At 39.8% G+C, this 17669-nt stretch overlaps 1 protein-coding gene and 2 long non-coding RNA genes across 7 annotated transcripts in view; 2 read left to right on the top strand and 1 right to left on the bottom strand.

The window, feature by feature from the left end:
- LOC311581228 overlaps nt 1-17669 on the top strand; it is a 1115569-nt gene that overhangs the window by 614033 nt on the left and 483867 nt on the right. The gene's annotated exons all lie outside the window — the stretch shown is intronic.
- Nucleotides 1711-17131, bottom strand: LOC311581227. The gene is made up of 3 exons (XR_014773702.1): nt 17029-17131; nt 6017-6133; nt 1711-2844 (listed from the first exon to the last, which is right to left on the bottom strand). It is a non-coding gene; the product is annotated as an uncharacterized lncRNA (long non-coding RNA).
- The window catches only part of PTCHD4 (patched domain containing 4), a 199805-nt gene continuing 198719 nt past the window's right edge, over nt 16584-17669 (top strand). For 2 of the 5 annotated variants that reach the window (XM_084753305.1, XM_084753302.1), the window contains exon 1: nt 17037-17637. In XM_084753305.1, the coding sequence (XP_084609431.1) occupies nt 17038-17637 (600 nt within the window). In that variant the 5' untranslated portion in view covers nt 17037. Of the gene's footprint in view, nt 16710-16809; nt 16881-17036; nt 17638-17669 lie in introns of those variants that run through there. The other 3 variants (XM_084753303.1, XM_084753304.1, XM_084753306.1) reach the window with 3 other exon arrangements.

Genomic DNA, 17669 nt, shown 5'->3' with positions numbered 1-17669 from the left:
TTTCATAAAATGTGTTTATTTGATGTTAACATATAGTTTGAGTAACCAAATGTGCTTAGGGATGAAAATTATCCAATATCAACTCAGGAGTCTCAGCCTTCCTGGTAGGACATTTGAAATATGGCCTCTAAAACTGCAAGGTTTCTTTTTTATGTTTTATCAGATGTACCAACACTTCCCTTGTTGATTGTCCTATAGTGTAACATGTCTACTCCAAAATTTGACTTTGAAATAAAATGTAACTGTTGGCTAAAATTTCAGTTTATGTAGTTAACTAAACTTTATACAATAAAATAAAGCTTACAGTATTATCTGTCTGTGGTGTCAATGTGATGTCTGCATTGTATCCCTTATCTGATACAATGAGTATCAGAAACTTGAGTTTAATTGCTCAAGTTTCACCATATAAGTATTCTACTGAGAATGTGGACACATATATGTTATAATTAACTTTGTCTTAATTGACAGGCTCATAAATGCCTAGGTTCTGGAATAAACTGTAGTTCTTATCACGGCAACCTAATTATTTTTGCATAGTTTCAGATCTTTCATTTGTCCCATCTACTTTGTGGGTTTGGAAATGACATACATCTGGATTTGGATCCAGGCTCTGCCACCTAGTGGCTATAAGACCTTAGAAAGTCATTTGTCTTCTTGGAGCCTCAAGTCAATAACCTAATAACTTAATACTAACTAGTAATATCACCCACCTAGGACTTCTGTAACTATTAAATTAAATAAGATAGTGTACATAAAGTTCTTGGTTCTTAATAAGGTCCCCATAAGTGGTCACTATTGTGACCAACATCATTAATATTGTTATTGTTCAGTAATACATGGTATTCTTATAGACACCTTGGTTTATCAAATTTGAGAAATACAGCTACTGGTTTGAACACATGTCAGAGGGTTAAAGAAAAGTAGGAAACACAAAATATCAGATTCTTAGTAACTGGGTTGCTAAAGGTATTGATTAGACCTAAGGAATAAATAATGAGAGAAGGTCACACAAGTATGACATTAAATTCCAGTTTAGAGTTATTCTAGTTTCAGGTTAGCCCTGCCCTGAGCCAGTAAAGTATGACATCGTGACACAAAGTGACAGGCATGGGGAGGAGGGCAGGAGAGGCTGTTTAATGGGAGAATGCAGATCCTCCATGTCTGCCATGTCAATGGTTTAAATGCCACACTGTGGCATCTCGGTTTTTAAGTCCACTTTGAGCGAACGGTGCTATAATATTTAATCTCATCAGTATACTTTCAATGGTAAATAAATATTTAGAATGCAAAGGGGGAAACTTGCATTTCTGTCTTTTAGAAAGCAACAATTAAGCCAGACGTAGTGGCACGCTCTTGTCTCAGTTATGTTGGAGTCTCAGGCTGGAGGATCCCATGAGGCCAGTTGAAGGCAAGCATAGGTAATAGAGGGAGGCCTTGCCTCAAAGACAAACAGAATGGAACAAGGGCTAAAACAAACCCAGAACAATAAAACCACAAGTCAAATTTTAGCATTTGTGAGACAACAAGAACTCCTAGCTTATATATAGATATATAAAATCAAGTATATATAAAAGTAAGTACAAAACTGTCTAGGGCAATAAAAGAGAGCTAATACAGGACAAGCAGAGGAAAGGGATACATGAGCGGAGTCTCCTTATAGTATATTATTTATGTATTTTAATTTTTAAAAAGTCTCTATGAAACCCAGGACAATGTACAATGAATATACACCAGTAACAAAGGATACTGAATAAAAATATTCCATAAAGAATGTATGGTGGGAATGGTTTATTTTTTCTTACGGGTCTTCTCCACAGATACTCTCACCCTATTAATCTGAAGCTCACTCAAGATTGAGATGAGAAAAGCTAATGGGAAAAATATGGATGCTACTTTTCATGTACACGATTTTGCTGTTCCCTGCTCATAGTTGACACAGGACTCTTGGCTCATTTGCATCAGTCTAGAAAATACCTAAAAGTCCTTTTCTATTCACTTCCAAGTAACCATTCTACCATGGTAGTAGACTGTCAGACTGGAAAAATATAAGGAAAAAATACAAGATTGCAAAACAAACAAACAAACAAACAAAAAACCAGTAGTTTCATTTTACTTAATTTAGAAATAAACCTTCAGCATAAAACCTTTAGACTACATTCAGCCTGCTAGCTAAGAAGAAAATTTCCCTTTGTAAATTGATGAAAAAAATTTTTTGAAAAGTATACCATGTGAAAATTGACGTGAAAACCGGATGTAAACATTCATAATTACAGATTCATTGGAGCACAATTGCACTAGTATTTTGTACACTATCCTTAGCTATTTGGTGTCACAACAGTGTTGAGAAGTTGGGACACAGTCCGTACTTGGCCCTCTTGTTGCTTGGCTCTGCTGCTTATTTCACAGCACATCACCTAAACACAGCTGCACCTCCACAGCATCCCCTGCCATGAACAATTCTGCATTGTAGTTTTTATTACCTTAGGTGATGACAAACAGAAAGGGAGAAAAATAGACTCTACATATTGTAGTGTGTGGAGCAATGGAGTGTGAGTTAATTCACTGTCAACTTAGAAAGCAAAATAACTTAAAATCAATGGTACTGAAGTGATGTTAAAAGAATAAAATGTCAATAGTTCCAAGTTAAGCTCTCATCACACCTCTGAAAAGCAGTGATCAGGGTAAGCAGGAACTTTGAGTGGACTATCATTTCACAATAGACTCTCTTCATAAAATAAAAGAAAGAAATGAGGCCACAGCTAAACTTCTCAGTAGTTCATTCTGCAGCCAACTGAAGTAATCTGCTTCCTTGTGTTGACTTGTGAATCCTTCTGGTTTTGGCAGCTAAAAAACACAAACAGGGGCACTAATTAAAATGATCAACTTTTAAATTTACCATTTATTTTTTGAGATTATAATTACATCATTTCCCCATTGTCTTTCTTCCCTCCAAATGCTCCCATGTATACCATCTTTTCTCTTTGAAATTCATGGTCTCTTTTTCTGTTTTCATTAGTTGTTGTTTATACATGCATAATACATACATGCATGCATATATACGTCTATCTCTGTGTATATAGACATAGACATATAGACATGTGTGTCGAGTGAGTGAGTGAGTGAGTGTGTGAAATGCAACCTGTTCTGTCTACATAATGTAAATTGCATGTATATCTTTATTGCTGACCATTTGCTATTGGAAATTTAATTTTAAGATCCAGAGGATCAGAGAGTTTGCTGTGAGAGTGTGTCTCCTAGAAATGTCTAACAGTACACAAGCAGTCTCACCAATATCATTATTTAACCATGAGCTAAACAAGGACAGCAACAATGGATATGCAAACAGGGGGAAAGATTATAAAGCTCAACCTTACACACACACACACACACACACACACACACAAACTGTAGTTAATTAAGGAATGCTGAGAGTGAGAAAAATAGTTTTCCCCAGGGAAAGGCACACCAATTATTTTCAACTTCTTAGCAAAAAATAATTTCTCAAAGTATTGAAAGGAATGGAAGTGGTCTCTGTAGTCAGTTTAAGAAAGAGGCAAATGTGGTTTACATAGTCTCTTGTGAAGTAAGTGTTACCTGCATAAGTCAGTTAGTGATTGTTGGAGAAGTGGGTGGAGCGTTTGACATGGCTGAACCATTGAGTGTAGTATAGTCTTATGTGTTTTAAGTAATGGCGGTGAGGCTATGTGTAGAATGCCAGAGGCCTTGCTATTCATAAGTTTAAAAAGTTTACAGAAATGTAAGATTCTGGAAGCCTGAATTATTCCCTATCGGTCATCAGTAGATACTTGGAAGAAAATATGTGAATGCATGCTGTTATTGAATTGGCAATGTCAGTAACTGAAGTCTTATGGGCTTAACCATTGGGTGCGTTTGAGATCAACACCCAGACTGAATGTTCTCTGAACAATTATTCTCATCCACTATTATCAAACACTAAAAGGTTTTGATACTAGGTTTGTGTTATTTTCCTTGTGGACTTCAGGAATGCTTCCTAATGAGCAGTAAGAAAGACTACTATTTATTTCAAAATAGATTTTAATAAATACTCCTACAAAAATAATTTTTCTTTGAATCATATAGTAGCAAATGCTCTACATGCCTTGTGTTATCAAGAGTCAAAACAATTACCCAGTCTTCATTCTTATGCAAGTTGGCCATGACTTAAACTACTATTCTGAGGTAAAGCAACTTGAGAAGGCATTCTGTGGCCATGATGAAAGTACCTAGGAATTTTTTGTGTTTCATAACCCAGTTAGCAATACAACTGAAATCCAGCTAGCAATACAACTGGAAAACTTCTACATAGCCTCTAATTGGAAGTGACTAATCTGCATGTTATCTCATGTCACAAGTCAAATATCATGGCAGACATCAAGACAGACTATAGCAACGTCTTCCAAGATGCCAATATGTTGAACAAAGTCATATGCTTTACACATTGAGTTTAAACAATGTGTAAAAGGGTATTTCCTAGATGAATCAGACAAAACCTAACTCCAGGTAGACATTGAATGATAAACGTTAGCTGTGAACTTGGTAGTACAGAACACTAAATCTGAACTCTGGGCATGTTTTTTTAAGCATCATTATAACAAATTACAAGCTTAGTTATTTTACAGTGTTGTCTTCTCTGAATATATTGTGTGACAATGATAGGCCATCCAAACATATATGTTGAAGTTTAATAATTAAATGTTTTTGAATGGACACTATGTATTGGAGATAAGAGAACAGTCATATGGGAGGGGAATAAGGGGAAAATGGGAGGGAGGGAAGAATGGGAAGATACAAGGGATGGGATAACCATTGAGATGTAACAAGAATAAATTAATAAAAATATTTTTTTAAAAAAGAGTCAATGCAGGACAGATAACATGATCCTTACAACATGAAAGCAGAAGGGAGGCTTCTGGGAGGAGGAAGGTGAATAGTTAAAAATGAGAAGGAGGTTACAGGAGAGAAACGCAAAACGAAGAATAGGACCAAGAAGAGAAAAGTGTGTATTAAAATGCCATAATGAGACCCATGATTTAATATGATAAATTAGATCATTGAAATCTTTGTTGTGTCGTGTTACTTAAAAACATATAATATCTTCAATTTTCTAGTTTATCTACTACCTGTACTTTAAACACACACAAAAAAGATAAAATAAAATAAACAACTTTTTTTCTACAAGCAAAATATCTTCATGCAGATATTCTAGAAAGACAACTTAGAAGCATCTTCCAAAAGCTGAAAACAAAAACAAACAAAACCTGAAAATGTGCCCAAATATACATTTCTTTTCCCCTCTAGAAATCTATGTGTGTGCTTACACTTGGTAACAGTGGTTTTCTATTTTGCAACATTAACAGCAGCAGGATTGGAGAAATTCTAAAAGAGAGGAATTATAAGATGATCTGTGCTGGGTGGTACTCAACTCAAAACAAGCAAGCTATTAACAACATATGTTGTAAGGAGCTAGTAACATATAACATATATGTAGATGTATGTACAGGTTCCTTTTTATAGTATAGGGTACAAGTATGTTTTATAAAGCACAGTCCCTCCTTTTTCCTGTCCTGTGTGCAAAGTAGGCATAGATTACTTTAACACAATAAAGACTGCAATCAATTTTAATTCAGTTCAGCAAAGGAGAGATCCATTCCCAAAAATGATGAGCTCAACACAAAGAAATTCCATTATAATTTTTGTATGTGAGTATAGATTTTACCCATGCCAGCAATATAACTAAATGTCTGGTCTTAGTGTATGTGTTTTCTAAAGGAGTATCACATAGTCACATACAAATGGTTATGTGAGGTCATTTAAAAAAAATGTTTCCACTTGGATATGAGCTTATGTTGCTTGCATTGCTTTTTCTGACTGAAAGGCTGGATATCTCCCAAAGGTCATCTTAGAATTTCTCTGTTTGATTGGCAGGCTGACGGTCAAATGTCTGAATGTCAAACATTGTCTCAGTTTGTCTGTTGTCTAATGCCATTTAACTTACACTGTTTCTGAAGAAATCCTTTTTCTCCAGTAAGAAAACTCTATTTGAAGCAAAGCCACAGACTTTGTACATGTTGACTTGGACCAGAAATTGAGGTCTCCCATTTCTTCTCTATTTCTGTGTTGTAGAGGGACAAAAATCATCAGAAGATGCAGGATAAAAATCACAGGTTGGGGAGTGGAGAGATAACTGTATTTAATAGTGGTTGTTGCTCTGCCTAAGACCAAAGACAGACTTCCAGTACTCATAGGGAAGCTCATGGCCACCACTAACTCCAGCACTAGAGGGTCTGATGCCCTCTTCTGGCCATCATGGGCAACAGCACACACATTGCAGTTAAACACATACAAACACACACAGAGAGAGAGAGAGAGAGAGAGAGAGAGAGAGAGAGAGAGAGAGAGAGAGACCAAAGCTTTCTAATTAATTAAATTAAAAACCACTTTAGAGGAGTTAAAGGGGAAAGTGGAGGGGTAAATTACATAAGTGTATATCGAGATATTTATGCATATATAATTTTTAACATAATTTAAAATTGATGATATTAACAGCTGTTTTTCTTTTCACCTGACAGTTCAACATTAACAGTGAATGTCATCTTTTTAACAATATGTAGTAGTATCAACCCAAATGGTCCTCAGAAAACAGTCTCAGGTTTTAGGAGTAATGATATTCCATGTATGGGGAGGGTTGAACAGCAGGAGCACCCCCCCCCAGGGGTAAGTAAAATATCATTGTTTGTAGGAAATAAAAGAAACAATAAAATAATGAAAAATTCTGAACTGTTTTCATAATAGTTATGTACATTTATTTCAAACAGTAACCATGTTAAAATTTTCTTCCCTGCTAGCTTACAGCCTCTATCTATGCTGTCTTCTCTCCTCAAGTCCCCACTTTCACTGTTTATATCTCTCTCCTTTCCTTATGAAAAAAAGACATATATAACCAAAGTTTTCCTACTGCTGATTTTTCTATGCTTATATGAACATGAATATTGATATTTGATAAGGTGAAACAATATGGAACTTTGTTAAAAAGCAATGTCTAACATACAATGCCTTTTTAACAGCAGTCAGATGCCTACCTCATTTCAAGCAATAGCTTTAATAACTTTTTTCAAGGTTCAAATGGAGAACATCCATATCAATTGAAAAATTGGTATTCATGGTTAGAATAGGTATTCATGGGAAACTCATCTTGAAGGAGCAGGTATCACTCTAGGCATACTGAATACCACTGACAGCCTAGTTTGCCACCCAATATAACCTGATCTGAATATTAGTTCAAATTTATAAAGAAAATGTGCATAATTTTGTGACAATATGTCAAAAATGTATCTATGAGTTCATCTAGAAGAATAAAATATATTTAGAGTAATTTGAATAAAGTTATGTTAGGCACATTTACAGGAAAGAAAAGTAAATTCTACCATAAAGAAGAAAGAAAAGGGTTGGTGAAGACCTTTTCCTCGTCTGTAGGCTGCCGTTTTGTTCTCCTGACAGTGTCCTTTGGCTTACAGAAGCTTTTCAGTTTAATGAGCTCCCATTTATTAATTGTTGATCTTAGAGCCTGAGCTGTTGGAGTTTTATTCAGGAAGTTGTGTCCTGTACCAATGAGGTCAAGGCTCTTCTTCACTTTCTCTTCTAACAGATTTGGTGTTTCTGGTTTTATGTTAAGGACTTTAATTCACTTAGACGTTAGTTTTGTGCAAGGTGATAAATATGGATCTATTTGCATTTTTCTACACATAGACATTCAGTTAGATCAGAACCATTTGTTGAAGGTGCTATCTTTTTTCCATTGTATGGTTTTGGCTTCTTTGTCAAAAAATCAAATGTTCATAGGTGTGTCAGCTTATTTCTGGGTCTTCAATTGGATCCCTATAATCAACCAGCCTATTTCTATGCCAGTACCATGCAAATATTATTACTGTTGCTCTGTAGTACAGCTTGAGGTCAGGGATGGAGATTCTTCCAGAAGATCTTCTATTGTAAAGTTACACCCATCAGAATAGCTAAGATCAAAAACTCAAATGACAGCACATGCTGGCAAAGATGTGGAGAAAGGAGAACATTCCTCCATTGCTTATAGGAGTGCAAACTTCTACAACCACTTTGTAAATGAATCTGGTGCTTTCTCAGAAATTTGGGAGTAATGCTACCTCAAGACCCATCTATCGCTCTCCTGGGCATGTACCCAAAAGATGCTCCACCATACAAAAGGACATTTGCTCAACTATGTTCATAGCAGCCTTATTTGTAATAGCCAGAATCTGGAAATAACTTACTTGTCCCTCAACCGAGGAATGGATAAAGATATTATGGTACATTTACACAATAGAATACTTCTCAGCTATTAAAGATAATTGGAAACCTTGAAATTTGCATGCAAATGGATTGAACTAGAAACAATCATCCTGAGTGAGGTAATCTACATCGAGAATGACACGCATGGTATACACTCACTTATAAGTGGATATTAGCCCAACATAGATGTCTCCTCTGAGAGACACCACCCAGCAGAGGATGGAGAGAGATGCTGGGACTCAATGCTGGACTCTGGGTGGAGCACTGAGAGTGGTATGGAAGAATAGGGCATGGAAGGACCCAGAGGGTTTAGGAGCCCCACAAGGAGACCATCAAGGCTGGTAAATCTGGACCCGGGCGGGGGCAGGGTGCACAAATTGTTGTACCAACCAAAGAGAATGCATGCAGTAAGCCTAGACCCCCTGTTCAGATCTAGCCAAAGGACAGATCATTCTCCATGATTGTGGAGAGAGCAAGGACTGCCTCTGACATGAGCTCCAATGCCCCTGATTTGATCATTTCACCTTGGTGGGGAGGCCTAGTGGCACACGAAGGAAGGGAAAGCAGGTGTCCAGATGAGACCTGATAGGCTGTGGCCATTTGGTGGGAGAGGAGGGGAATAGGGCGAAAGAAGGAAGGACAGTGTGAATGGGAAGATACAGGGAGACGATAACATTTGGAATGTAATCTGAATAAATTATAATAAATTAAAACTTAACAAAAAGAAGGAAGAAAATGTATAAAACAAATTAGTTTGAGTTCAAAACTGATTAACTTTTATTTCATTAGGATTTAAGAAGGTAAAATAAAAATAAGGTCAAGATACATTTAATATGAGGCCTCTTTCTTCCTGATTTAGAAGCTGTCTATTTAAGTAGTTGAAAGCCTAATGTAGACACAATAGCAGGTATCCTGTATGGGTTGGTCCAGCAAGACTCCACACTGTAATCCCATTTGGCAGGAAGACTTTAATCTTCAGCCTAGCTATTCTTCTGAGTTTATATTAGTCTGTGGCAGAGCAATATCTAACTTTCTGTTCTTGCATTCTGGGAAGCTCTCAATCCTTTGCAATCATACAAATGGGGAAGTCACTAAGGAGAGAAAAAAAAGGTAGGCTGAGTTTTGAGTAAGGACCAGTGGTTACTGTTTGTTAAGACGTGGGAAATCAAACAAATTAGTGCAATAACTCAAAATCCAGATTGTTAAGAAGTCAAAGCTGGCAGAAAGTTAACAAGCATCTAATTCACGTCCATTGCTTTACACTAACACAGCTGAAGTTTATCCATGTGGAATAGTTTGGCAAAGGAGAGACAGTGGTAAAGCAGGACTTCAGGCTGACCATTCAGGTAAAACTACACTTGATTAACTGGTCTCTTTTTTGGAACATTATCCACTTTCAACCTTAAGAAAGTAATAGTTCAGGGGATGAAAAGATGAATCATAATGTGAAGGGCTTGATGGGGTATGTGTGATGTCCTGAGTCTAAATAATCATTCCCTTAATACACACACACACACACACACACACACACACACACACACACACACACACGAGAGAGACAGACAGACAGACAGACAGACAGACAGACAGACAGACAGAGACAGAGATGAAGACAGAGATAGAGACAGACAGCGAGAGACTCAGGCAGGCAAAGACAGAGAGAAAAAGAGAGACAGAGATATAGACAAAGAGACAGAGATGGAGAGACAGACAGGCCAACAGACAGACAAAGAGAGACATACACACACACACACACACACACAGAGAGAGAGAGAGAGAGAGAGAGAGAGAGAGAGAGAGAGAGAGAGAGAGAGAGAAGTTTGTATCACTAATCTCATTATTAGAGAGGAAGAAATAGCCAGATTCCAGATTCCAGAAGGTCACCACTGGTCATTCAGCCTAGCCCAGTAAGGTTCAGTTAGAGATCATGTCTGAAAAACAGGGTAATGACCAGCTAAGAAAGGCACTCAGCGTTGACTTCTGGATTGCAAACACATACCACACACACACACACACACACACACACACACACACACACACACACACACACACAGTTCTGTGAAAGTGTCTATGCTCGTAGCTCATGAGTCAATTTGATCTTCCCTCCTTTTAAAATACCTAGTTGAATGTTGGCTATTAGAATGAAAACGATATTTGCTTTAGGTTTTAAGCACATAACGTGAGCTCCCAGGATCTGCCTATCTCCAGCCCCTTGATTCTCTGGATGCAGATATTTGTGGCCATACTACATTTTATGTAGGTGATGTGGATTTAAACGCAGGTCTACAGCTAGTGCTCTTACTCACTGAACCTTCTCTGCCAGCTTCATACATACCCAAACTTCTGACAAAGCCAAGGTATTTGCAGAGATCCCTTGTATCAGTAAATTCTGTTTCACGTGGCTATGAGAGCCACGTTTTCCAAGAGAATAATTCATGTTTGTATATCAGTTAAACAAATTGGCTTCCTTTCTATCTTATTATAAAACTTCACAACAATGGCAGAAAAGAAATCAAAATAAGAAATCAATTCTTTCTTTTTATTCAATTCAGAAAGCAGGAGCCCCTAAAACAAATATGTTTCATGCAGAAAAATCTTCTCAGAGGTTACTGTTAGCTGCTAAAAATCCAAACGTCCATGACATCCCACCCTTTTTCTTCCTAGAGAAATGTTGTTCAAAAGCAAAACACACACCCAAGATAAACTTCACACGTGACAGCAAACTCAGAGATGAAGCTGGCTCCATTCCCAGCCCAGTAAGAGTCCTGGTTGGCCTAAGCCAATTACAGTGTCATCATCCCTCTCGCTGGTGATTCATTTAGACATAGGCACGGGCAATAAGACTTGCAAGGAAGTCCACTGGGAGTCTTCTGGGAAAGGCTTCTTTACTCTTTGAAGAGACATACAGGCTGAAATAGTTTTCTCCTTCCTTTGAATCTTGTTTTGTCTGCGTGTCCAGTCTGTGAGCAAGTACCAGCTCAAAATGGGAACCCAGAATGAGGGAGAGGGCCTGGATTCCTAATAATGCCTTTGAATTTCTGAACCAACTAGTTCTGTAACTGCCATTCTTTGTAGTATCTTATGTATGGGAGATAAGAAATATCCTTATTAATCATATGTATGTTAATGTATATGGTATAGGTCTCTTGGACATAACAAACCCAGACAATAGGTGCTCCTAATCTTAGGAACAGAGATTCTTCGACACCACCACTGAAGAGTGGAGAATGACTTCATGAAGCCTGTGGCCAGCGCTGCTCACAGGGCACTGGCTAAACAAGTTCTGGGTGAAATGTCAGAAGGGGGTCAAATGTTAGTCTGAGTACACAGCAGGAAGTTGAGGCAGTCGAGGCCAGAGAATGTAGGAAGATGGCAGCAGGAGAATCTGCTACCTGGTTCCTGCACTCACAGGCTCTTTTGAGACCCATAGCTACACTGCATTGCTAAACATGCCAGAGGAGATTAGGTTCCAGCCTGAGGAAGGTGCCAAAAGAGATGCTTGCCACTCTGCCCAAGCCACCACTCCTCACTGGTGCGCTCCTCTTTGCTTGTCTCCCTTTCATCTCCTTGGCTAGGAAATTCCCTTGGGTGTCACTAGTTAAAAGTAAGTAAACATAAGAACCACACTTCTCTCTTCTCCCTTCCCCGGGCAACCAGGAACAATCACAATAAATACTCGTTTTGAGCACCATATAAAGTTTTGTTCTGCAAGCAGATGAGATTTGGAGGCTTGTTAGAATTGCTACTGTTATGAGCCTAGCTCTGCCAACTTGCAGCATTCTGATGAGTGTGTCCCCCCTCCTCCCCCCCCCCTTAATAAGTGGGCCAATTTGGGTTTACAAATAAGGAAAGCGAGGAGCTAAGAATCAAGTGTCTCAACCAGAGCACACAGGAAGTGACCTTTGGAAACATTATGTGTCCCGCGGAGTACTTTCGGAAAGGAACATAAATTCCAACTTGGCTCTAAGTCTTGAAAGCTGATATTGATAAATACGTGTTTTTTTTTAATAAGGGCTGTGTAAATTCAACATCATTCACTACTGTGCTGGTAGTAATACATCCCTAAATACAACTGCCCGTAGCTTTCTATTAAGCTGTATTTTAAGACATGCTTGCAAGAATTATCACGTGACTAATACCCACAGATGTTTTGGTAAAGATTAGCTTTGTATAGATTGATTGTTTCTAACATCCCTCCTTCTTAACATATAATTTTTCTTTTTAGTGACTCTCTGGTAGTATTTAATGTTGGGTTCTCAAAAGTATCAAAATTAAGGGAAATGAGGCTCTTCCTTCCTTCATTTAAACATTTTTTTTCTAGTAAGAATTGATACACTTTATCATAGGGGGAAAAGAAGCAACTTCAAAGTCAGCTCAAAAACCAGGTTTTGTTTGTTTTGTTTTGTTTTACTGTGGAATCAGGTTATAGATTAGCAAGAAAGAAGAAGTGCAATGATCTTGCAGCACTATATTATGGTAGGACACACCAATATAAACCTTTTGTATTAATATAAACTACATTAGTTTAACAGACTGACAAAGAACGTATGTGTTGGATCCACATGCACATAATATCCAGCTGTGTTGAGAGGGACTAAGAAGAATGGCAGTCACAAAGCAAACAGCCAAACCTTTGTTTCTGATATGATTCTCAAAACCACCCAGACAAAACAAAGACATTCAAGGCTTCTAGAAAATGTGTCTAGTTCTAGAACCAGCCATGGAGAGATCTAAGGTGAGCCTTGAGCATCTTGTAAGATTATAAAGTAATGAATTTTTTTTTAAAGAGAGAGAAAAGGCACCCCATAAGAATAGTGTATGTCAAAGGAATCCAAGGGTCAAGGAATCAACTGAAAGTATGGTCAAAGGCTAAATTCAGAATAGCTTTAGCAATCAAACCATTTATAATTGTAATGCAAAGTATAAAGAAAATCTATAGGTTTATATGAAGGTAAGATAAAAGCTAAATAGAACAGCATTGTAAAATAGACCAGTATCCTGCACAGAAGAAGGTCAAATGATTTGCAGACCCAACTCCAAGGAGGAAGGAGGTAGAACTCGCTCTCCACCCATCCAGTGTAGATGCAATTTTCCTCTCATGAGCACAGCATAGAGTTTGGTTAATTTCACAATGAATAAAGCAGATAAGCAGGACTTCAGGCAAGCAATCGGATTCACATTAAGAGTCCCATCGGTAGAGCACATCCTTGCTGTGACACAAAAGCAGGACTTTGCCCCTGTGTACTCCCTTCATCAAACTCCATCTAATCCTAAGAGAAATACCCCTTAGTTTGAATTAGGGAAAAATTCTACACGGAACCCATGAATTCCCCTCAAAACATCCAAGGAGAGCAATTAAAAGCGAGGACTCTCTGAGACACTGTCACAACTAAAAAAGGCCAAAGGAAACACGACCACTAAACCTAATGTAGATTTATAGATGGGATCCGGGGACAGAACAAGAGCATGAATTATAAACTGAAGAAATCTGAATAATCATTTATTTAATTAATACTAATGAATCAAAGCTTATTCAGTAATTATAGCAAATATATTGAACTTATATATTACTAGTGGAAATTTGTATAATTGTTAGAAGTCAACTTCCTCTACTTTCTAAAATTTTCTACAGTCTAAAATGTTCATAACTTAACACAATTTAGCCATTTTGATCTCGTCACCATCAAATTATAAATAGAAACATTTTAACGCCACCTTTATCTTTCATCTGTGCATATGTCTATATCTTCTCAGGGGACTTCATGCTGTATATAATTTTCATTTACCACTGAGTAAGTGTATTTCCACATATTACGGTGCTACACGATGTGTCCTTACAAGTCATTCATTTTAACAAGCTATTACACTTTAGTTTCAGTCATATGTAATCTTTTCCCCCAAAATTATGATGAATCTATTAGGCAAGGAAATGAAGGGAGTACAAAGAGAAAGCTAGAGCAAAATAATTATGACATCCTTTCATATTGTGATAATTCAGGTGGATGTCTAGAGTTGGGAACAGGGGAAACAGTGTGTGCAGAAAAATAAAAGACTCAGATACCAGCCCGAGTTTCAGAAATAACTCTGGGTGTCACCTGAAAGTCCTTAATCGCTCTACTATCTAGGGTCCTTGTTTACAAAATGGAATAGGTAACTTATTCAATAGAGTCCTTTCCCAAATCTTACTGTATTTTTAAAGACAGCTTCTTAGACAATTTCATATAAAGAATATGACTAAGTCTATTTAATATAATAGACTGAAGAAAATTGATGATAGTTATTTTAATACTTATCATTTAAGATTCATTTATTTTGTGTGTATGCGAGGGAAAATGCATGTGTATGTGTGTGTGTGTATATATATATATACACACACGCATGTGCATCATCGCGTGCATGTCTGGTGCCTGTGGAGGTCAGAAGAGAGCAACGGCTTCCATGGAGTCAGAGTTACCAGGTAGGTGGTAGGAACTGAACCCAGGTCTTCTGCAGTACAAGTGCTCTTAACTATTGATCCATCTCTCCAACCCAGATATAGATACTTTTCTATTTTGCTGCATAACTACAAGTTTTGTATCCTGTGGCACCAATGGAATAATTCATAGATATGAAAATCTGCTAGTTGAAAACAAAACAGGCTTCCCACTGAAGGAGAGTGTGCCAAAGACACTGAGTTCAGCTGAATACAGTAGAGTGACCTTCCTAGGAGATGGTAAAGGTCTTAGAAATGAAGAAGCCTGTAGCTTGGACTGGCTGGTGAACCACCAAGGATATTAAAAAAAAAAAAAAAACTATTTCCGAACAGAGTTATCAAGATTGCTTCCAGTTTTATAGGGCTGGAATCTGGAATCTTTATGTAATCTTATTTACACGAGCCGATAAATTCTGATGCTTAAATGTTCTCTTTACTCCTAAACTAGGCTGTTTTATTTGCTGCCTTAGCTGAGGGATCACTTCTAATAAAGAAAAATAAATAAATAAAGCATCTGTTTAGAAGATGAACCTGTCCGCTCTTTGTGTGCTGGGATATGCTTCCTTCCAAGCATCTAATGGAAAATAGGCCCCTGGCTGTCACTAAGAAAGTGAGCACCAAGCATCCATTGAGACTCTGTCTTCTTTATGGAAGTCATTCCAAACTGGGGAAAATCAGTTCACAACCAAATTGCATAATTTGTTCTCAGGATTCCTTCATCTTGCTTTTGTTTGTTTTATTTTGTATTTTTTTCCCACACCAGAGCTTATGAATACACTAGCAAGTTTAACATTACGCATGCGTGTTTGAGATTGATCTGGTGTGCTGGTGGGAGTTGCGGGCCGTCACACTTTGAGGCATGTGGTAGGTTTGGTTTTTTTAACTCTATGATGGGGACTTAAGTGTTTTCCACAAGACCTCTGATACGTTGTCGTCCCTTACCCACCTAGCTCCCTTTCTTCAGGCAAAAGTGCTCGCTGTGCCTCTGAAAGTTTTGCATCGAAAATTCTCCAGACAGAAGAAAATTAGCCTAAACTGTATGTCCTGAAACAGCTGTGATAAGGAGGCAGGCAGGGGGCTGGGAAGGAGGAGCGGAGGCAGAAGCCAGTATTAAAAACTTTAGGTCTTGAACCCTCAAGCTTACAGAATGTGTATCATACTTAGGCAGAAGCAACACTGCCTGAGACACACACACACACACACACACACACACACACACACACACACACACACACACACACACACACACACTACAGTTGCTTCCTTCCCAACCTCCAGAGCAAGGAAGGGATCTGGGGCCAAGCACTAGTATAGATGGGGTCTCTGGCAGGCCCCAGCTCAGGGGACCCATGTGTGGACAGGCAGCCTGAAAAGTGTTGCAAGGAAAACCCTTGCATGCTTTGTGGAATGTTAAAAATGCCGCATCATCCTCTCTGGTCCCTCTTCTTTGGCCAAAAGACAGAATTTGAGGGCATGGCATGAAGAGGATCTAGAGACCTGCCCCCTGGAGGAGGAGTGGAGCCCCTCCCTCCCAGGTTCTGATGGCCCCTGATCCAATGGGCCAGCAGCGCCTTCACCCTTTACCTCTCCCATTCATTCCAGCCGGCAGAAGAAGGAAAACAAAACTCTAAAAATAACTGTCAGCATCTTAAAAAGAGAATAGCTTTGCTGCCACCACCACCACCCCCCCCCCCTCTTCTACTCCCGCCCTCTCTCCGCGCCACGGGGCACATGTCTGCTTCTTACAACACCGCGAGGCACATGGTCCCAGTTAGACACCAAACCCCATCGGGACAGAGAGGAAATCCACATCTGTGGGACGCTCCGCACAGAACCGCCACCTCCTGTGAGGGAGGCCGGGGGACTGCAGCAGCGACATGAAGAAGGGCTAGAGCGAGGGGACGCGGCTTATGCGGTGAGAGGCAGCGCGCGTGGCTGGCCAGGGCGCGGGGAGGACAGGGACACCGGGTGGGCCCCGCCACCACCCCGCAGCACCCGCCGTCCGGCCCCCACGCGCGCTCCCGAGACTTGCCGGCCTTGCTGCAACTTGCTGCAGTGTTTGAAAGAGTAGTAAGAGCGCATGGAGGTGGGGCCGGGGGAAGACCGGGCGGAGCGGTTGCGGGGTGTGCGCGGGGAGGGGGTGGGGAGGAGGCGGCGGAGGAGGTGGGGAGGGGGGGGAAGGTTAATCCCTGGGGGAATGGGATGGGGGAGAGAGGGGTAGCCCCAGCGCTTACACATGTCACATGTGCTTTTTAAGACGGCCGGGAGCGCCTGCGAGCTGGATCTGGTGGAGGATGCTGCGGCAGGTGCTTCGCAGAGGGCTCCAGTCATTCTGCCACAGGCTGGGCTTGTGCGTGAGCCGGCACCCGGTCTTTTTCCTCACCGTGCCGGCAGTCCTGACCATCACCTTCGGCCTCAGCGCGCTCAACCGCTTCCAGACCGAGGGCGACCTGGAGCGCCTGGTTGCTCCCAGCCACAGCCTGGCCAAGATCGAGCGCAGCCTAGCCAGCAGCCTTTTCCCCCTGGACCAGTCCAAAAGCCAGCTCTATTCGGACTTACACACCCCTGGGAGGTATGGCAGGGTGATCCTCCTCTCCCCACCCGGGGACAATATTTTGCTCCAGACTGAGGGGATCCTGCAGACCCACCGAGCCGTGCTGGAAATGAAGGTGAACCACAAGGGCTATAATTATACTTTTTCCCATCTGTGTGTGTTGAGAAATCAGGATAAGAAATGCGTGCTGGATGATATTATTTCAGTGCTAGAGGATCTCAGGCAGGCTGCCGTCTCCAATAAGACAACAGCCAGGGTGCAAGTAAGGTATCCCAACACTAAATTAAAGGTATGCTCCTCCTGCATGCTTCTGCCACTTAA

The sequence above is a fragment of the Acomys minous genome (assembly GCF_964271855.1).
Source record: "Acomys minous genome assembly, chromosome: 13".
In the NCBI taxonomy this organism is placed as follows: domain Eukaryota; kingdom Metazoa; phylum Chordata; class Mammalia; order Rodentia; family Muridae; genus Acomys; species Acomys minous.
This window is presented reverse-complemented; position numbering and strand designations above follow the sequence as displayed.